Source organism: Syngnathus scovelli, chromosome 8 (assembly GCF_024217435.2).
Source record: "Syngnathus scovelli strain Florida chromosome 8, RoL_Ssco_1.2, whole genome shotgun sequence".
NCBI classification, from domain to species: domain Eukaryota; kingdom Metazoa; phylum Chordata; class Actinopteri; order Syngnathiformes; family Syngnathidae; genus Syngnathus; species Syngnathus scovelli.
Window position 1 is genome coordinate 3,201,240 of NC_090854.1, and position 22,818 is coordinate 3,224,057.

At 45.1% G+C, this 22,818-nt stretch overlaps 1 protein-coding gene across 26 annotated transcripts in view; it reads right to left on the reverse strand.

The window, feature by feature from the left end:
- The window catches only part of pknox1.1 (pbx/knotted 1 homeobox 1.1), a 90,306-nt gene that overhangs the window by 52,832 nt on the left and 14,656 nt on the right, over positions 1-22,818 (reverse strand). For 11 of the 26 annotated variants that reach the window (XM_049728426.2, XM_049728424.1, XM_049728412.2 and 8 more), the window contains one exon: positions 455-585. In XM_049728426.2, coding sequence (XP_049584383.1) covers positions 455-585 — 131 coding nt within the window. Of the gene's footprint in view, positions 1-454; positions 586-12,395; positions 12,462-22,818 lie in introns of those variants that run through there. The other 15 variants (XM_049728415.2, XM_049728417.1, XM_049728419.2 and 12 more) reach the window with 3 other exon arrangements.

A 22,818-nucleotide genomic window follows, 5' to 3' on the forward strand; every position in this document is an offset into this window, starting at 1 on the left:
GCATTCGGTCAGTGTGGGATCGATTCCCGCTCAGTGAGAGCGTGCATGTGGGTGTGACTGTTGGTTGTTCATATATGTGCCCTGCGACTGGCTGGCGAGCAGTTCAGTGAGTAGTCTGCCTTTCGCCTGTTACATTCTAAAATAGGTTCCAGCACCCCCAGCGGCCCTGAACAGGATATGTGGTGTTGAAAATGGATGGATGAATGTATAGCCGGCCTCCGAATAGTGAACATCTGCATATAAGTAACCCCTGAAATGCATTTACGGAAAAAAAAAATTATGTATTGCACATTTTTGTATTGATTGGCCAATTAATCAGTAATCTGTATTTTGTTTTTTACCAAAATCAGCAGCGGCATGAACAAATCCATATCGGTTGGGCCCTACATTTAAGAGTGATAAAGAAGCATGCACGCACGAAAGTCAAAGATTAGACACAGAGACTCAGTTGTACCGATATATGGAGGTTTTGTCCACGTCCATAGGCGTCTGTGGATCTGCGAGTGTTGGGTTGGGTGCCTCTGCCAACATCCCTTCAAATTTCTCTTCTGAATGGCTCTCTAACTTGGTTACACCTTGCATCTGCTAAACATAAATAAAGCACAACCATTTAAATTACTGCAAAAAGAGAGAAACAGTAGTACAAACAGGGACCGAAAATTTGAACAGAAAAATGTTGCGCTAAAGTGTCATGATCACATGCAAAGGGCCAAGGGACTAAGGGGTGCCAGATGGAAAAGTCAAAAATCAAAAAAAAAAAAAAAAAAAAAAAAAATCATGACTTCATAATATTTCATCTTATCCCGGCAGAAAATGACAGGACAATTGTGTATCCACGTCTCCCTGGGGACTCCCACTCATCCATTTTGAACAAAAATAAATAACGTTATTAAATCATGATTTTTTTTAGATTTTGGACATATTTTTGCATTGCTATGTTTTTGAAAAAAAGTGTAATTTCGTTAACAACAGGCCCGAGATTGTTTTTATGTTTCGTTCCTATGAGCGGAAACCACTGTTTGTGGTTGTTCCCGAAGCAGCCCGGAAGAGATTGGCAATCAGCTATCATTTCAGAAATGGCCGCGAGATGACCAGGCACCCGAAGGCAGGTCAGGGCTTCCAATAAAGGCTCTGTGGCTTCTGAAGAGGAAATTGAAATTATAGGTAAGGATTTTCGGGCGGCTCGGTGGCGCACTGGGTAGGACGTCCGCCTCACAGTTAGGAGGGTGCGGGTTCGATTCCACCTGTGTGGAGTTTGCATGTTCTCCCCGGGCCCGCGTGGGTTTTCTCCGGGCACTCCGGTTTCCTCCAACATTCCAAAAACATGCTTGGTAGGCCGATTGAAGACTCTAAATTGTCCCTAGGTGTGAGTGAGATTGGTTGTCTGTCTCTGTGTGCCCTGCGATTGGCTGGCAACCAGCTCAGGGTGTCCCCCGCCTACTGCCCGATGACGGCTGGGATAGGCTCCAGCACGCCCGCAACCCCCGTGGGGACTAAGCGGTTCAGAAAATGGATGGATGGATGGTAAGGATTTTCATCAGGGTTTAATGGTAAATTACGTTTAGGAGCAACAAGTACGACTAAGCCCAGTGGCCTATACAAATTGTCGACAGTCGTTCAATGTGAGTGTCGTGTAACGTATTTATATGTGAGCTGAAATGTTTATTAATTTTACAAATAATGTCGCTTAAAGATCATGCGCATATGTTTGGAAAAATAAGGACATTTCGATGTAGTGGGCTTAATGGGTACCGTATTTTCTGCACCATAAGGCGCACTTAAAAGCCTTTAATTTTCTCAAAAACCTAAGGTTCGCCTTTTAATAAGGTGCGCCTTTTGTGTGGACCAAATTCTAAAGTCTGCAAAGTTGTTTTGTATGGCTTCCATAATGCACAGGCGTAATACGTAGATCCAATGAACCAATCACAGGACATTACATTTTACATAGATCGGGACAAAAAAGCAGAGGACTATAAGTAAAACGTAGAGTTTGTACCTCTACCGCCATTGATAAATAAATACTATCATTTGTGCAAATCTATAAAGTTGTCTTGTGTGGCTTCTATAATACACAGGCGTAATATGTAGACGTAGAGTACGTAGTACCTCCGCCGATAATAATAAATACTATCATTTGTGCAGAGCAAACAGAATAAGGACCCTTTAAAATGGCATAGACAAAGAGAAATGCTTACGAGGCACAATTAGAGGTTTCTGAAAAGCCAGGATCATTGCAGAAGAGCAACGTGACAACGAGACAATGACGAGAGCGTCTCCGTTCGTTTCCTAGTGTTAGTGTTGTCATGGTTTCCGTTCGCGTCTCTGTGTACTCGCCCCTCCTCTCCTGTGTCTACTCACAATCAATGTAATCACAGTCACCTGCCTCTCGTTACCTGTTCTGTATTTAAGTCCTGTCTGCATGTCACTCCCGTCGGATTGTTCTTTCTGTCCTGTTAGTCTCGTTGTCTTTGACTCTCTCTCTTTCTGTTAGTCTGTTTCTGTTCATTTGTCGGTTCCCTCTGTCACTCTGCCTTCGCACGTTCATGTTAGTTTCCTATTTTCTCATTTTCTGAGATTGGTGATTTGAGTGAAACTAAGCTACAGTCAAACCTCGGTTTTCGACCACAATCTGTTCCAGAAGGCGGTTTGAGAAGTGAATCGGTCGAATTCCGAATCTATTTTTCCCATTACAAATAATGGAAAAAATTTAATCCGTTCCAAGACAAAAAAAAAAAAAGCCTTTTTTAAGCATTTATTCATTTATGCATTTTTGTCCGATCGCGCAACTACAGTGCACCGCGAAACGCGCAACCGTAGCGCGCCACCGACCGCGCAACTGCACCGCGCTGGTCGCATTATTGTGACAGAGCCGTCGCTGAAATTTAGAAAATATTTTTAAAGTCCTGATGTACTTTCCAAAATCTAAGTGGACCTCAGTGCGCAGGGAGCTTAATTTGGTCTGATCGGGCAACCGCAGCGCGCCGGGCGCTCACTGTCACATGCTTTAAGAGCGTCTTTGTGTTTTAGGATGCTTTACTGCTCCCACTTGCTTTCTTTGGAGGCGTGATTAGGGGTTAATACAATCCTCAAAATAACAAAAATACAATAACGAACGGAGTCAATCGGCATCTGGGCCGCGCGGTCGGGTTTTCTCGGGTCCTTTCGGCTCATCTCGCGAGGTTCGACCTCCGAAATTTGTTCGACAACCGAAGCAAAAAAATCTTGTATTTTTTGTTTGAATTCCAATTTGTTCAAGAACCGGGACGTTGGAATGATGATCCCAATGATCGTCTCACACACATCTGGGTGTGGTGAGATTTGTCCTCTGCATTTAACCCATCCCCGTGAGATTTTGATCCATCCCCCTGGGGGAGAAGGGAGCAGTGAGCAGCAGCGTTGCCGCGCTCGGGAATAATTTGGTGATCGAACCCCCCAATTCCAACCCTTAATGCTGAGTGCCAAGCTAGGAGGCAATGGGTCCCATTTTTATAGTGTTTGGTATGACCCGGCCGGGGTTTGAACCCACAACCTTCCAGTCTCAGGGCGGACACTCTACCACTAGTCTACTGAGCTGGTCAGGCTAACATTATACAGAGCTAAGTGTACAAAGTGTAAGTTAATGTCTATGCACATTTAGCTTCTGGTTACCATATGTTCTGCACCATAAGGCGCTTCGGGTTAAAAGGCGCAGACTCAAGCGCAAAAATTTTCAAATGTTCAACTATTATCTCACACAGTGCAGCAGTATTAACATCTTGCCATTTCTTGGTGAATGGGAACATTTCAAGATTGCCACTTTTCACATGTCGCTGCGAGAGTTGCACCTTGGAACGGAATCCATTTATTTTATCTGTGCTTGTAAGCAAGTTTTCATTTCGGCCTTGCATTCATGTGTTCAGTTCATTCAGATGATAAAAAATATCTGCCAGGTATGCCAGCCTTGCACACCACTCATCACTTGCAAGCAGCTTTGCGTAATCGGACCCCTCGTTTGTCAGAAACAAAGTACCTCTCGCAGCTCATACACACGGGCCAGCACCTTGCCGCGCGACAACCATCGGACCTCCGTATGAAACAGCAAGGCTTTATGCTCTGCTCCCATTTCCTCACAAAAAGCCGCAAATATGCGAGTTTTCACAGGTCGTGACTTTACAAAGTTTACCATGCGCACAACATTATCCAACACAGGAACAAGGTCTGCCGGTATAGTCTTGGCTACGAGGGCTTCGCGGTGTAAAAAACAGTGCGGAATGATCACATCTGGGTTTTTCTCCTTCACTCTGCTTACAAAGCCTTTGGTGCGCCCAACCATGGCTGCAGCTCCATCAGTGCAGACACTCATGCAGTTTTCCCACTTACCGTATTTGCCGGTGTACAGGTCGACTCGGTGTATAAGTCGACCCCCTAAAATTCGACGGAAATTTACGATTTTATGATATATCCTTTGTATAAGTCGAGCTCAATTGTTGCATTATATTAAACTTCAAAATTCAATATGCGAAATTTATTGACGAAATGTGTTCAAATTCCGGGAGGCCGTGCGCATGCGGCTGTTTATAAGCACCGCGGAGGAGATCGCGGCAGGCGAGCTCGCGCATGCCGCCCGGCACCAACGGGAGGCCGGAAATAGCTCCAAGCCGAGCGGATCGGCACTTTATAAGCACCGCGGAGGAGATCGCGGCGCCTCATTCGACTTCCAGCGGCCGGCGAGCTCGCGCACCCGCCCGGCACATCCGGGAGGCCGTGCGCACGCGCCAAGTAGCCGAAAATAGCCCCCGCCGAGCGGATCGGCTGTTTATAAGCACCGCGGCGGAGATCGCGGCGCCTCATTCGACTTCCAGCGGCCGGCGAGCTCGCGCACCCGCCCGGCACATCCGGGAGGCCGTGCGCACGCGCCAAGTGGCCGAAAATAGCCCCCGCCGAGCGGATCGGCTGTTTATAAGCACCGCGGAGGAGATCGCAGCGCCTCATTCGACTTCCAGCGGCCGGCGAGCTCGCGCACCCGCCCGGCACATCCGGGAGGCCGTGCGCACGCGCCAAGTGGCCGAAAATAGCCCCCGCCGAGCGGATCGGCTGTTTATAAGCACCGCGGAGGAGATCGCGGCGCCTCATTCGACTTCCAGCGGCCGGCGAGCTCGCGCACCCGCCCGGCACATCCAGGAGCCCGTGCGCACGCGCCGAGTGGCCGAAAATAGCCCCCGCCGAGCGGATCGGCTGTTTATAAGCACCGCGGAGGAGATCGCGGCGCCTCATTCGACTTCCAGCGGCCGGCGAGCTCGCGCACGCCGCCCGGTTCAAATTTTCTAAGTGCAATGCACAATGAGATGCATGAGAAACGGCCTTGGTTACCATCACATTTGAAGCGATGAATACGAAGTTAAATTTTATGACTCGGTGTATAAGTCGAGGTCGATTTTGGATCGAAAAAGGTCGACCAATACACCGGCAAATACGGTAAGTCCTTTTTCCAGATATTCTGATGTGACGCGAAAAATTTCCTCTCCGGTTGTTATTTCTGGCAAAGCCTTGCAAAATAGAACGTTTTCTCTGATTGTGTCTCCATCCACAAAACGCACATTGGCCAAGAGTTGAGCATGTCCACTAATATCAGTAGACTCATCAAGTTGCAAAGCAAATTTATTACTGATACGGATCTTGTCCAAAACAACACTTTCTATGTCTGCAGACATCTCACTGATTTGTTTGGAAATTGTGTTATCTTAGAGAGGGACTTTGGCTATTTCTTTAGCCGCTTCAGGTCCGAGCATCTCAGTTACAATGGCTTTGCAGGCGGGAAGTATTAATTGCTCTGCCACAATGTGGGACTTTTTTGATTTAGCCACAAGTTCAGCTACGTGGCAACTAGCTTTAAGGGCTCTCTCGTTTACCTTTGTGTTTTTTTCTCATGAAAGTGGCCTGTTTCCTTGTCTGATCACGCAGACAAACAAAATTCTCAAAATTCTTATTTTGAAGTGAAGGGTGTTCAGTTGTCGCTTAAGCTTGCTTGGAACCATAGCACCGTTGGAGAGCTTTTTACCACATACCAAGCACAATGGAGTAGGTGCCGTTGCATCTCCGGTAAAAGTAAATCCAAATGAAAGATAGTTTTAGATATCATCTGATGGCGCCGCGGATGGCTGCCACGGTGAGTCGCTCTCTGTTTCTTTGTCTTATTTTGTGTGTTTTCTGTGTCTTCTGCTGTCCATCCCGGATCACTTTTACTAGAGAAGCACTGTTAAACATCGGTTAGTCTTCTTCTGGTATTTTCTCTCCTGTTCTCTCTGATTCAGACTGTTTGTCGGAGATTTTAGCCGGAGCGGCGGTGCTATACAAGCTAGTGCGACGGCGGCGACGCGGAAAACGAGCGGGAGCCCTCGTAAAGCTGAGGCAGAGAGGGTTCCGTTCTGCCCTACCGTCAATTCATCTGGCGAATGTCCGCTCCCTGGCGAACAAGATGGACGAACTGCTGCTCCTCACTTCAAGGAACACGGACTTCAGCAGATCCGCCGCGCTGTGTTTTGTTGAGACGTGGCTTAGCGAACGAACCCCCCACCACGCCATGGAGTTAGCTGGGTTTCGGCTAACGCGTGCAGATCGCAGCGCGGAGCTCTCCGGAAAATCAAAGGGAGGTGGTCTCTGTTTCTACATTAATGAACGTTGGTGTACCGATGTCATGGTGTTGAAAGACTTTTGCAGCCCTCTCCTAGAAACACTTTTCATAAACTGCCGGCCGTTCTATTCACCACGGGAGTTCTCCTCGATCGTCATGGCGGCTGTTTACATCCCACCACACGCACGTGCGAGTGAAGCCACGCAGATGCTGGCTGACCAGGTGACAGACATGGAGAAACTTCTACCAAATTCACTAATCATTGTTCTGGGTGATCTTAACAGGGCGAACCTCGCACACGAACTCCCCAGATACAGACAGCACATAACGTGTGCCACCAGAGGGCCACAGACACTGGACCACTGCTACACCGTAATTAAGGATGCATACCACTCTGTGGCTCGTGCAGCTTTAGGACTCTCGGACCACTGTCTAGTTCATCTCATCCCTGCCTACAGACAGAAACTAAAAACTTCTAAGCCTGTGGTGAGGACTGTCAGGAAGTGGACAGTGGAGTCAAGGCAGGACCTCCAAGCCTGCTTTGACTGCACTGATTGGAGTGTTTTTGAAGCTGCAAATTCAGACTTGCATGAACTCACTGACACTGTCACATCATACATCAGTTTTTGTGAGGATCTGTGTGTGCAGACTAAGACCTTCTGCACGTACAACAACGACAAACCTTGGTTTACACCGAACCTTAGGAGGCTGCGCAAAGTCAAGGAGGAGGCCTACAGGAGCGGCGACCGGGACCTGTTCAAGCAGACCAGAAACACACTGAACCGAGAGGTCAGGAAAGCCAGGAGGTGTTACGGGGAGAGCCTGGAGAGACACCTCTCTGCCAATCCTGATCCCTCAACAGTGTGGAAAGGCCTGCAGAGCATCACGGGCTTCAAGAAACGAACCCCCCGTCCTGTGGAGAGCCCAAGGCTCGCTGACCAGCTAAACAGGTTCTACTGCAGGTTTGATCGGTCCTCCCACACAACGGGACCTCCTGCAGCACAATCCACACAATCCACATACTCACCTCCCCCCACAACTGCTCTGTCCACACCTCCATCACCGTGGTCACCGACTCTCTCTCTTGCAGAGGCCGCGCCCGCACTCCAGATTCGCGAGGAGGAAGTGCGCCAGATGTTCCGGAGACAAAAGATCAGGAAGGCACCGGTCCCAGACGGCGTGTCACCTTCCTGCTTGAAAGTCTGCGCTGAGCAGCTGGCGCCTACCTTTGCACGGATCTTCTACCGTTCCCTGGAGCTGTGTGAGGTGCCCTCGTGCTTCAAGAGCTCCACCATCGTTCCAGTGGCCAAGAAGCCCGCCATCACAGGTATGAATGACTATAGACCTGTTGCACTGACATCTGTGGTCATGAAATCTTTCGAGAGGTTAGTACTGAACCACCTGAAGGATGTCACGGGCCCCCTGCTGGACCCCCTCCAGTTTGCCTACCGGGCAAACAGGTCGGTGGATGATGCGGTCAAGATTGGACTGCACTACATCCTGCAACACCTGGACACCCCAGGAAAGTACGCCAGGATCCTGTTTGTGGACTTCAGCTCGGCGTTCAACACCATCGCTCCTGACATCCTCCAACAGAAGCTCATCCAGCTCGCGGTGCCTGCCTCCACCTGTCAGTGGATCACCAGCTTCCTGACCAACAGGAGACAGCGTGTGAGGCTGGGGAGCATCACATCTGACACCCTGACCACCAACACTGGAGCCCCTCAGGGATGCGTCCTCTCCCCACTGCTCTTCTCCCTCTACACCAACGATTTCTCCGCAAGTGACTCTTCCGTGAAGCTCCTGAAGTATGCAGACGACACCACTCTCATCGGACTGATCCAGAACGGTGATGAGACTGCGTACAGACAGGAGGTGGAGCGGCTGGTCCACTGGTGCAGCCAAAACCACCTGGACCTGAACCCGCTCAAGACCGTGGAGATGACAGTGGACTTCAGGCGAGGCCCTTCACCACTTTCACCCCTCACTATCCGCAGTAATACTATTCTCTCATCAGACACCTTCAAGTTCCTGGGAACCACAATCTCTCGGGACCTGAAATGGACCGGCCACATAGACTCTGTCCGGAAGAAGGCCCAGCAGAGGCTGTACTTCCTGAGACAGCTCAAGAAGTTCAACCTGCCACGGGAGCTGCTGAAGACCTTCTACACTGCCATCATCCAGTCTGTCCTCTGCACCTCCATCACTGTCTGGTTTGGATCGGCCTCCAAACAAGACAAGCACAGACTGCAACGGACAATAAGGACTGCAGAAAAGATAATTGGAATCAACCTCCCATCTATCCAAGACTTGTACCTGTCCAGGACCAGGAAACGTGCAAGTAACATCTCAACAGACCCTTCGCACCCAGGTTACAGCCTGTTTGAACTACTCCCCTCCGGACGCCGTTATAGAGCTCTGTACACTAAAACCAGCAGACACAGAGACAGCTTCTTCCCCCAGGCTGTCGCTCTGATGAACTCACACCACTCTTAGAGTCTCAGAGTCATTACTGTGCAATAACATCCCGCTTGCCACACCTTTTTTGTCTACACTGTTTGTACTATGTGTCCTCTCTGCACCCATTGCAGCCTGGTCATCCTAGAAGAGGGACCCTCCCATCTGTGGTCTCTTCTCAAGGTTTCTCATTTCCCCTAGCTGGAGTTTTGAGTTTTTCCTTGCCCTCTTGGGAATTTAAGATCAGGGGGTGTTTGAGAATATCTTTCGTTCTTCACATGTCCTGAGTGTTGTTGTTAGTCACCTAAATGTTGAACAGAGGCTGTGATTTACCGAAGTCAAATTCCTTGTTTGGCACGCTCAAACATGGCGAATAAAAAACTCTTGAATCTTGAAGTTTTCGTTGTATTGCCTTGTCTTTGCTTTCTTTTTACCTCCACTCATACTAGGGCCCTCACCTGGGTCCAGATTTTGTCCGGGGTCCAGTACAATGTAAGAATTTTTTCATTTCAAAAGCTGACTTTGACTTTCCTTTCTCCATCACTTTCACTATCCGTCAATGCTACCTGCCGCTGCATTCATGCGTCACCAATTTTATCGTCTGCAAGCACAAGGCAAATCCCTACCTGCTGCTGCCACCTTCTGATATGGACGCGTACTACATGATTACTCTGCCGGGCACAGGCACACAAATTGGAGAATTTCCCATGGCACCCCTGACAATATTTTGCGGCACACCAGTGTGCCGGGGCACCCCGGTTGAAAAACACTGCACTGTTTTTTTTTTTTTTTTATTGCTTTCACCTTGAGAAATGAGTGAAAATGCTTGAAATTAGCTGGGATTTTAGGGGTTGTCTTTTCCGAAAACGCTTGGCATTTAAAGAGTTAATATTTGTCTGGGAGACTGTTTTGACCTTCATGATGCTAACACAGAGTTCCGCAAGAAAACAACGCTGTTTGCGGGTGTGAACATGCACGAAAACTCATGAGACTTTCCACACACATCACGGAGAGCAAATTTACCAATTATTTTTTTTAGTTTAGTGTGTGATTTTGAAAAAATAGCTCTGTAGTGTCCTCTACAAATTTTTATCAAAGTAGTCCCTGTTGTATGTTTCACCTAGTGCTATAAAAATTTGCTGGTATGTCTAACATTCAAACACTTACAAAGACGTTTCTAGGAACCATTTGATAAAGCTATCAGGAAGTCCACATTTCTGTTATGTTAGCTGGGGAAAAAAAACACATTTTGATTATCTAAACATTCGTGAAAATATGAAACTTAGCGCACGCATCCATCCATCCAGCCATCCATCTTCAAAAGCTTAGCCGGGGTCAGGTCGCGGGTGCAGCAGCTTCAGGTAGGACGCCCAGACTTCCCTCTCTCCAGCCACTTTGTCCAGGTCATCCCGGGCGATACCAAAGCGTTCCCAGGTCAACCGAGATACATAGTGTTGAGTTTTTTGTGCTCTCATTACCGTATTGGCCTGAATATAAGACCACCCTGATTGAAAGACAACCCCCTCTTTTACAAGACTCAAGTTTGAAAAAAGACTTTTTGAACACCAATTTTAATTTTTATACAGAAAATAATTACAGTACATCTGAAACTAATGATTATAACAATATATTCGAGAGAAAAAGCACGTTATTTTGCCTCATTGAAATCATACAAAAACTGTCTATCACATCTTAATAGCTGAACATTTAAATACCGTAAATTTCGGACTGTAAGCCGCTACTTTTTTCTCAAATTTTGAACCAAGCGGGTTATAGTCTTGTGCGGCTTATATAGGTTTTTTCCCGTGATTTTTCTCATGACTAATACACTTATAAACTCATAAAAAGGCTGTGGACCACTGTTGTGCTGTTATGTTAAAAAACGTTATGCGTCCCTAAAGAATCATCTCTTTCCTGACAATCATCTTTGTGTTTATTCTCTTACAAATGGGAATTAAACATTAAAAACATTACGCGATCATGCGGCGACTTTACATGCATATCCCAATCGGACACTGAGGAGGAAGATTTTGCTGGTTTCAGTGGACAGGAGGAAGACAAAGACGGCTCTCTGGTGTGTTTTTTGTTACCCGCCGAGTTAGTGCTGTTACTTTTGTGTTTGCAACAAAATGTTAATGTTATTAAAACTTTAGCCCAGCTAGTGCTGTTACTTCCGTGTTTACAACGAAATGTTAATGCTCTTAAAACTTTAGCCCACCAAGTGTTGTTCCGTGTTTACAACGAAATGTTAATGTGATTAAAACTTTAAAAAGGCTTTCTATGTATTGTCTTTCTTTGTAAATAATCCGTGCGCACGCGCGGCTTATAGTCCGGTGCAGTTTATATAAGCAGAAAACGAAAAAATAATCAATTTTAGCTGGTGCGGCTTATAGTCTGGTGCGGCTTATAGTCTGGTGCGGTTTATAGTCTGGTGCGGTTTATAGTCTGGTGCGGCTTATAGCCTGAAATTTACGGTATGTAAACTAAAGTTCAATCACATTTGTAAATGAATGGCTTCTGGTTTTTGAAATGTAAATAAACCAATCTGTTAGGATTGACAAATTATCTTGATCGTCTTATGTTGGAATGTAGAATATAATTATTAACTTTGTTAAAACCTTTCACCTTTTCTTGACTCTGGAAAGTTTACACATTCAGTTGTTGAAACTTTCCAAATGGTGTGGAAACATTCTTGCTTAGTTATCAAAAATGCTCCACTAGTTTCTGTTTCCACAACCTTGTATAATAAAGTGCTTGCATCCTCTTTACTGATTGACCAGCTGCAGAGGAAGCAATCTAAGTTGTTCTGTTTCCCCCCTCCACCCTCGGCTGCATAACGTCCTGGCCTTTTGGGCCACGATGGCTGCCTTGCCACTTGCACTACTCCACTTATACTTTTGCGCTATTATACTGACTGTCTCCTGTATGCACAAGTGCACCATTTCGACCAAGTTATTTATTCATTGTATGTGCCTTCTTATTTTTACTTTTTGTATTGTTTACTATTTTGATCTCTTTGTATGTCTTGACATGTGAAGGAATTGACAATAAAGCAGACTTTGAAAACACCCCCTCCTCTGATTTGACCAGAGGCTCGGGGTTCACCAAACCAGTCCACTCTCACCCCCACCCTGCTTTTCTCAATAAATATGCTCTTGCAAGAATCCAAAGTTAGACTTCGTTTGAACATTGCTGTATGCACAGTGACGAACGATTTCTCCACTTGCAAGTGCTCAAAGGGCATACTGTCTCCCGTGTGTTTCTTGCAAGTAAGTTAGAGTGAGCACCACTCTAATATTTTGGTGCCGTGACCTGGATCTCAACATACCCACTGCTGACCGATGGAGGACGACGTGCTGCACACTGTCGACAGGCCAGCGTCTATTAGGACGACCTGGAAAATAAAGACCTGGGAAGAAAATTCTTCGCTGGGCCAGCATCTTAGGTCTGCCTTCGTCTGACAACAGTGGATTGACAGGATTTGGAAGTGCAACAACCAGGGGACAAGTAAGTAAAAGCCCTAAAGTCGTGTGGTTGTGCTGATGTGAAACGCGTAAAAGTGAAAAGTGCACGAGATATAGCTTGGGTTCAAGTCCCAGTGGAAGGAACAAGCTAAGAAAAGCAGAGCTTCTTTTTCGTTCATTGAAGAAGTGCGTAGATTCTTCTTTGTCTGTTTTTCCAAGCTATGGGATCTGGTTTGGGTTGGAGTCCCAGTGGAAGGAACGTGCTAAGAAACACAGAGCTTCTTTTTTGTTAATCAAAGAAGAGCGTAGATTTTTCTTTGTCCGTTGGTTCGAGCCAATGAACAGCTTGGGTTCGAGTCCCAATGGAAGGAACGGGCGAGAAAAAAAGTGAGCTTCTTTTTCTTAATTGAAGAAGGGCGTAGATTCTTTTTTGTCCGTTTTTCCAAGCGGTTTGCCTGAAAGTTGTGTGGTTGAGTGTGACTGGTAGGAAAAATTTACTAAAAAGCAGTTCTAGCATTAATCCACGGTAATAACACAGGCTAGTAACTTGTTGAAAGATCAATTTAAACCTGAATTGAGGATCCTCAAAGAAAAAATTGAAAAGAAATTGTAAAAACCTAAAATACAAAAATTAAGATGGGAAATAAAACCGGAAAATCCCGAATAAAGGGCCTCTTGAAGGAGATGAGAAGTACATGGCGAGTAGATTTCTTAATTGTATGTGATACATGCCAAAGTGGAAGAAAGTGTGGAGTAGAAGGGAAGTTGAAAGTTGAAATGTGGAAGATAGTAGTTGAAGTTTTGGAGGAGAGTGTGGCTAGGAAAACAAAGGGACTGAGAAAGGAAAGAAAAGAGAGAATTGCAATGTGCTAGAGTGTGGTTGAAAGCTTCACAAGAGAGAAGAGAACAAATTCAAAAGACAAATAATAGAAAGATGAAAAGTGATGAGGCCGTTATTTAATTAAGATTTGAAAAAGAATTCAGGGTGCACAGTGGCATCTCATTCAATGATGCAGCTGAGAGTACATATCACCAACAGCTTAAAAATGTGCTCCTCACTGGTTTCCGCCCTGAATTAGGCAACTGGGTGAGGAAACACTTGGTGGAAGTGGACACTGCTTGTGTTACAACAACCATGCAGTGGTTCAAATCAAAATCCCCATCAAAATTGGACTGTTGGAACTGTGGGAAACGAGGACACTTTGCAAGAGAGTGTCGTCATGTAAAACAAGATCAATCAAAGGGTGGAGGAAGAGGCAGAGGAAAAGTCGAATTTTCAGCATGACAAGCTTCCTCCCCTTTGATCTCTCATGCTCCTACGGAGAAAGAAATAGTAGATGTCCATACAGCATGAGACATTCTGAGCGCATTAAAGAAAAAACATACATTACTTTTGGTTTAGATTCATTGTCAGATTATAGAATGACAAATGACCAGGGATCAAATTATGTGTGCACACTGAAGTTAAAATTTGCAAATCAAGTGGTAAAGAAATACAAATTGCTTCTAAAAGATAAATAAAGAATTGGAATGTGCTGTCCTCGCGCGTGTGGGCGGGAACCGGCTTCATGATCAACTGCAGGAAATGGCCAGCCTGTGACGTATCATTGATGCCGGGCCCCCCACCCCTCGTGCGCGAGAGCTGTACGTGTGTGCCTATGTGTTAAAGTGATGAAATTGGCTAAACTTTAAGTGCAAAGGAATTTGCTAGACTGTGGTTTGTTCAATTTGCATCGTAAAACAGAAACAATTTTGAAAATAAAAAAGAGGTATAAGAAAGAAATCTGTTTGTGGGCAGAAACTGGTCCACACGAGTGCACATTAGTGTCTAGCCCTCATGAGAAATAAAACAAAATAAAATAAAATAAAAAAAGACAGAACATGTTTTCAGGAATTGGATGAAGCAAAATTGTGAATTTGAGACATTGCAATGCTACATTTATGAGAAATAATAGAAAAATTAGGATAAGGAACGTGAGTTGAGAATGATATATGAATGTTGTGTGGAGAGCTTGGATAAATTGAGACCAATGTGATGAAAAGGCTCCTTTTTGGAGACTGTGTGTGAGAAGCAAATAGGCAGGGATGAATGATTGCCTCAATGAAAGGAAAATACAAGTTGAATGGTTGAAGTTGCTGGAGACTACCGTATTTTTCGGACTAAACGTCGCTCCGGAATATAGGTCGCATTAGTCATAAAATGCACAATAACGTGAAAAAAACCATAAATCGCTCCAGAGTATAAATCGCATTTTGGGGGAAATTTATTCGACAGAATCCAACACCAAGAACAGACATGAACGAGCAACAACAGGCTAAACGACAAGTATGCTAACGTGACATAAACACAAACGAAGAGCTGAGAACGGGCCTGACGTAGCATTCAGAGTTATTCAAATAACTATTACATAAATAACACGTTTATAAAACCATCTGTGTCACTCCAATTCATTAAAGCGATCGATCGTCCTTTATGTCAACAATGGGTGCGCGCCGCTGACGGCGCTTGCACTTCAAAATATTCCACAGGCCCATATAACAATATATAAATTATATATCAAATAACTATTATATAAGCAATAATATCAAACCATCTGTGTCACTCCAAATCATTAAATCCATCGATCAAATTCCTCGTCCTTTGTCAACAATGCCGCGCGTGCGCCCTGACATCAGCCTTGTCGTTATTCCACAGATCTAGTATATAACTATACTGTAGCATTAACAAAGTACAAGGAAAGACTTGGGTTTGGTACAGTGCCGTGAAAAAGTTTGTGAACCCTTAGGATTTTACAATATATTTGCACTTTTTTTAAAGAAATGACGGTGACAAGTTTACAAAAGTGTTACAGGATATTGACACAAGGCTAGTTAGCATTGACACAAATCTGCAAAACCCTGTTTTAACAGGAAGCATAAGAAAATAGCAAAAAAATCAAAACACAGGTGTGAATAAGTTTGTGAACCTTTCCACCTATAGAAGTTAAAACTGACTGTGTGACATGTCTTTCAATACTAGATGACTTCGGGTAATTTCATGTGACTTGACAGACCTTAAAGCCACACTTGTTGTATACGCACCTGAATGTACTTGTCATTTAGTAGAGCTATACCTGCGTGGACACAAACATTACAAATCTAGCAATGGGAAGATCTAAAGAGCTGTCTCCAGACCACAGAGGAGCAATAATTGCAGCTCACAAATCTGGAAAAGGTTACAAAACCATAGCCAAAGATCTGCAGCTACATGTTTCAACTGTAAGACAAGTGATTTACAAGTACCAAGAACATGGAGTAACTACTTCACTTCGAAGATCTGGTCGTCCAAGGAAGATAACAGGCAGAGCAGAAAGAGAGATGGTGAGAGAAGTCACTGATAACCCCAGACTTACCTCTAGAGACCTTCAGAAATCTCTCTCAAGCAAAGGAATTGAAGTTCATGACAGCACCATCAGAAAAAGACTGGCTCAGAATAACCTTCATGGAAGGGTAGCAAGGAAGAAGCCATTACTATCAAAAAAGAATATTGCAGCTCGGTTAAAATTTGCTCAAGAGCACATAGGAAAGCCTCAAGAATTTTGGAACAACATTTTATGGACTGATGAATCTAAAATAGAACTTTTTGGCCAAAATCAAAACAGATTTGTTTGGAGACGACCAAACACAGCTTATCAACAAAAGCACCTCATCCCTACTGTAAAACATGGAGGAGGACGAGTACTCGTATGGGGCTGCTTTGCAGCAGCAGGACCAGGGCAACTTACCATCATAGAAGGAATCATGAATTCCGAGGTTTACCAAAATATTCTGGAAGAAAACGTTAAACCGTCTGTAAAGAAGCTCAAGTTAGGAAGAAACTGGATGCTGCAACAGGACAATGATCCAAAGCATGCAAGTAAATCAACATCGGAATGGCTCAAAAAGAAAAAATTCAATGTTCTGGAGTGGCCCAGTCAAAGTCCAGACTTAAATCCGATAGAAATGTTGTGGTCGGACCTGAAAAAAGCAGTGCACCAAAGAAAACCATCAAACCTTGGACAACTGAAGCAGTTCTGCAGGGAGGAGTGGCCCAAAATCTCCCCAGCTCGATGTGAGAGACTCGTCAGTACTTACAAGAAAAGATTGCAAGAAGTCATTGCTGCTAAAGGAGGTGCAACAAGCTATTAACTCTGACTGTTGGCAAGGGTTCACAAACTTATTCACAACTGCGTTTTCATTATTTTGTTATTCTTGTGTGTTTATAGTTAAAATATAGTCCTATTAATTTGTATTCAGCCATAATGGCAATGTGTCACCATTCTGTAACACTATTGTGAACTTGTCTCCGTTATTTCTTTAAAAAAATGCAAATATATTGTAAAATCCTAAGGGTTCACAAACTTTTTCACGGCACTAAACGGCTCTTTATTTCACAAAACAAGAGTTCAACGAGCCAACAACTACTGAACTGTAACAATAAAAACATAGAAGTTGCTCCACAAAATAAAATATATCAAATAACTGTAGCATAAATAGTTTGCCGCCACACGGCCCCAAGCACCGACATCGACTTCCAGGCGTATGGCGGCGTGGACTTCCATCCACTTCCAGCCCCGGAGGTGGAAGAGAGCTCCATGGAATAGGACCGGGCGTGCGTAAAAGCCATGTCCGAGCCCCATCCACCGTCCCCGGAAAGCCACCCGGCCGAGCGCCGGCCCCCGACTTCCATCCACGGAGGTGAAAGAGAGCTCCGTAGAGTAGGACCGAGTGTGCGTAAAAGCCATAATAGTTTTTCAAACCTTCTGTGTCAAATCATTAAATCCTTCAAACTCTTCGTCATCTTCGTCATCCCGTGATCGAATCTTTGTCCTTTATGTAAGCAACCGCCGCGCCGCGCCGCTGATGTCACTTGAAATGAAAATTACAGTAATCCCTTGCTACATCGCGGTTCCACTTTTTTTCTTATTTTTTGAAAATGTGTGAAAAAATTCACATGTAAGTCGCTCCTCAGTATAAGTCAGCCCCCTAAACAAACTATGAAAAAATACGCGACTTATAGCCCGAAAAATACGGTATGAAAAATTAGTAGAACAACTTTGAAGAGTAAGATAAATGCTAAGAAAAAAAAGAGTTGCTTTTGGATTGATAACTAACTAGAAAAGAACCAGTAACACAACCAGTAATACATGCAGAAGATGTGTGAACTGGGAAACTGAGTAGGGTTTTAGAAAAAAAGTCAAATTAAATGATAAGTAGTAAAGAACACATCCTCCCAAAAAGTTTGTCAAGGTGTGAGGTATGGGCGTCGCCAAGCCTCAGAAGGAGGGAGAGTGCATAGTTTGGGGGGGGCGACTTATACTGAGGAGCGACTTATATGTGAATTTTTTCACAAATTTTCAAAAATTTAAAAAACAAACGCGATGTGGCAAGGGATTATTGTAATTTGACAGCACCCATCTTCACTCCGGTGAACATCCAAGGATTGGACATTGAGGTAGTGGAGAACTACAAATTCCTGGGTGTTTGCCTTAACAACAAACTGGACGAGACTGATCACACCTACGCCCTGTACAAAACGGGCCAGAGTCGCCTCCACCTGCTGAGGAGACTGCGGTCCTTCGGTGTGTGCAGGGCTCTCCTCCAGACCTTCTATGACTCTGTGGTGGCCTCAGCTATCCTCTACGCTGTGGTCTGCTGGGGTGGGGGCAGTACTGACCGGGACAAGGGGAGACTGAATATGTTGGTCAGAAGAGCGAGCTCCGTCCTGGGCTGTCCCCTGGACTCCATTGAGGTTGTAGGTGAGAGGAGGACGTTGATTAAGCTTAAATCCATCATGGACAACACCTCTCACCCCCTCCATGAGATTGTGCGGTCCCTGAGCAGCTCCTTTAGCGGCAGACTTTTGCACCCTCAATGTAGGAAGGAACGGTTCCAAAGGTCCTTCATTCCCTCTGCTGTCAGACTTTACAACATGCGTGCCACCTGATAAAATGAATGTGTTTCGTCTCTACTAGCAGCACTTGTGTTTGTCCTTGTCTGTTATTTATCCTTTTTTGTAATTCTGGCACTTGTTTTATTCTTGCACTCTTTATTATTCTTGCACTCATATGCGCTGCTGTGACAAGTGAATTACCCCGCTGTGGGATGAATAAAGTTCTATCAATCAATCAAGTAACGTCAGCGGCGCGGCGGTTCTTTACATAAAGGACAAACGATTCAATCACGGGATGACGAAGGGCCCCACGTACTACCCGGCATCATTAGCGGCTTTGTTTGTAAGTGACACGGAGGACGAAGAGTTTGAAGGATTTAATGATTTGGAGTGACACAGAAGGTTTGAAAAACTATTATGGCTTTTACGCACACCTGGAGCTCTACGGAGGTCTTTTTCACCTCAGTGGATGCAAGTCGGGGGCCGGCGCTTGGACTGGTGGCTGTCCGGGGACGGTGGATGGGGCTCGGACATGGCTTTCATGTACGCCCAGTCCTATTCTAAGGAGCTCTCTTCCACCTCCATGGCTGGAAGTCGGGGGCCGGCACTCGGCAGCTGGCTGTCCGGGGACGGTGGATGGGGCTCGGACACTGCTCCTACGCACGCCCGGTCCTACTCTGCGTAGGTCTCAGCCACCTCCGTGGCTGGAAGTGCCACCTCCGGGGCCATCTTGATCAGCTACACGCCTGGAAGTCGACACCGGTCCTTGGGGCCGTGTGGCGGAGAACTATTTATGTTAGTTATTTGATATATTTTATTTCGTGCAGCAACTTGTATATGTTTTTATCATTACAGTTCAGTAGTTGTTGGCTCGTTGAACTCTTGTTTTGTTAAATAAAGAGCCGTTTACCAAACCCACATCTTTCCTGGTACTTTGTTAACGCTACAATATAGTTATGTACTAGATGTGTGGAATAACAACGAGGCTGACGTCAGGGCGCACGCGCGGCGTTGTTGACAAAGGACGAGGAATTCGATCGATGGATTTAATGATTTGGAGTGACACAGATGTTTGATAATGTTTATATGATAGTTATTTGATATATACTTTATATATCGTTATATGGGTCTGGAATATTTAGAACTGCAACTGACGACGAGTGCTACGTCAGCAGCGCGGCGCATACGCGGGCGGCATTGTTTACATGAAGGACGATCGATGGATTTATTGAATTGGAGTGACACGTGGTTTTATAAACGTGTTATTTATGTAATAGTTATTTGAAGAACTCTGAATGTTACGTCAGGCCCGTTCTCAGCTCTTCGTTTGTGTTTGTCATGTTAGCATACCTATCGTTTAGCCTGTTGCTCGTTCATGTCTGTTCTTGGTTTTGGATTTTGTCGAATAAATTTCCCCCAAAATGCGACTTATATATGTTGTTTTTTTTAACTTTATTGTGCATTTTATGGCTAATGCGAATTCTGGAGCGACTTTTAGTCCGAAAAATACCATACATTTGGTGTCATACCATTGAGTTAAAATTTTCTCAAACTTTTCAAACTTTTGCTGTAAGCAATTGGAAGATGCTTGAAGTGACTAAATAAGCTATGAGGAAGTGTTGTAGTTGTTGGAAGGGCACGTGCTTATGCGCTTCCCTGACTAATCAACATTTGTTTGACTGGTAAGGAGGTGGGAAAAGGAACCATCTGCTACAGGATTTGCGGTCCATTCCTCCAGTCAAAATCCAACCAAGATCAGAGAATCTTCTTTAAAACAGGAAGCAATCAATGGGATAGCCCCTGTCATAAATGGTCTTTGGTCAGGAGGAATCATTAGGAAGTGCTCAGACTCTCCTTGCAAACACTCCTATTTGCCCAGTTCAAAAGGGCAATAAAATATACTGTTGAATGATACAAGATTTGCAAAAAGCAGACAAAGAACAGCCCTTGGCAGATAGCATGATCAGAGCACTCAAACTGAAAGATGTGTCGAATGCAAATTTACTGCCGCCTGATCTTTCTTACCCACAGGTCAACAACTGCTCCAAGCCAGGAGACTGGAACGACATAAAGGTCGTCAAACAGGACAAACTGGGCCAGCCACAGTGGAAGGGACCGTTTCAAGTCGCTGACTACCCCCACCGCAGAAAAATTGCTGAAAGGCCCAGCTGGATTCACCTCAGCCACTGCAAATTGTAGAGAGTGCTGGACCCCTAATTTTGGAATGGTGGTGAAGCCTGACTACAAAGGGGCCTCATTGTTTAGGGTGGGGCGTCTCAATGTTGGTGAGGAATTCAAGGATCCCCGCTCTGAAGGCGAGGGGATGTCCCGGTGTCTCTGCCATCCTAGTAGCAATGGGGCTGCAAATGCCAGGTGGATCTTCTGCTGCGTGGTTGGAGCGTGCTATGGTCTATGGGCTCTTCTGAATAGATCGATTGACAATGTCAACTGAAGAAAAGATGATCACATGATGAGAACTTTGAGGACTGGTCATGGGACCACAGAAACCCATACAAAATCAACACTTGTTACCAGTATGTGAAGTTCACTGTGAGATCCCACACACAGGAGGGATGCTATGTGTGTTCCAAACTCCACCCTTCCACCCCGCAAGTTCACCTCGAAGCCAAAGTGATGAATGTCACTGACTCGAAATGCATGGCCTCTAAGGGAGGATTTCAACACCATGCTGTCAAAGTCAGTGATGCTAGCTCTACTGCCCTGGACTCACAGAAAGAAACCTGTGATCGAACTCTTTTGGATTAATCTCAATGTGACTGTTGAAGGACGAAAGATGCCACAAGTGGCTATACAGAGAGGCCACCTGGAGTGAACTACACGTGTTACATCCAAGGAAAGGAAACCCACAAATGCATTGACGACGACTACTCTCCAGGGGGAAACTGGATGGGAGCTTTGGACAACACCGCTGAGTGCCAGGATAGGACAGCCATTTCAAGTGGAGTGGGCTCTCCAGCCAACATGGCTGCACCATCAAACGGAACCTACTTCATACAGAATGGCTGGTGGCTTTGTGGTCACAAGGGTTGTCCGATGCTGCCCGCCAACTGGACAGGAGTGTGTGCACCAGTGTGGGTAACAGACCACACCTGAAGATACAGCATCATCAGATGACAACGGCACACAACTCTCCTGGATGTCGACGCAGGGCTGTTGTGACCTTTGACCCTCATGACCCTGTCTGGGGTACGAATGTCTCAGACGGCCATAAAGTATGGTCCGTCGGTGACAAAGCTTCATGCGCTTTTTCCTTGGATCGGAGATAGCAAAATATTCAATCCTAATAGAGACACTGAACTACAGTCAAAGCTCGGTTTTTGACCACAATCCGTTCCAGAAGGCGGTTCGAGAAGCGAATCGGTCGAATTCCGAATCTATTTTTCCCATTGCAAATAATGGAAAAAAATTTAGTCCGTTCCAAAACAAAAAAAAAATGCCTTTTTTTAAAGCATTTTGTCCGATCACGCATCTGCAGCACTCAACCATAGCGCATTGCCCACTGCACAACTGCACCGCGCTGGTCGCATTATTGTGACAGAGCCGTCGCTGAAATTTAGAAAATATTTTTAAAGCCCTGATATCGCATGTGCCGTCGCTGAAATTTAGAAAATAATTTTAAAGTCCTGATGTACTTTCGAGAATTTAAGTGGACCTCAATGTGCAGGGAGCTTAATTTGGTCCGATCGCACAACCGCAGCGTGCCGGCCGGGCGCTCACTGTCGCATTGCTTTAACAGCGTCTTTGTGTTTTAGGATGGCTTTACTGCTCCAACTTGCTGTCTTTGGAGGCATGATTAGGGGTTAATACAATCCTCAAAGTAACGAAAATACAATAACTACGGAGTCAGTCGGCATCCGGGCCGGGCGGTAGGGTTTTCTCGGGTCCTCCCGGCTCATCTCGCGAGGTTCGACCTCCAAATTTTGTTCAACAACTGAAGCAAAAAACCCTGGTCTAGACCCAGAATGTAAGACAACCCCCACTTTTTCAGTCTCATTTCAATGCAAAAAACATCGTCTTATATTCGGGCGAATACGGTTAGTCTCATACATTGTATTTTTGTATCAGTAGGCTGTTCAATGTTTTTCTGAAAGTCTTTAGATTTGCACACATCTTGATTTCTGCATTTAACTTTTCCAGTATTTAACAAGTGTGTAAGTGTGTAACTTCTTAATGTTGTGTTTATTTGCAGGTGCTCAAATATCAACTGTCCTCTGAGCCTAAGGTTATTTTGTCTCGTTCTGAATATATTTTGTATGGTAAAAGGCATGTCAACTCTAGAGACATTATACATGTTAGCTCATGAAGTGTGTATAATATCTTGAAGCTTGAGTATTTCATCCTTAAGAAACAATTCG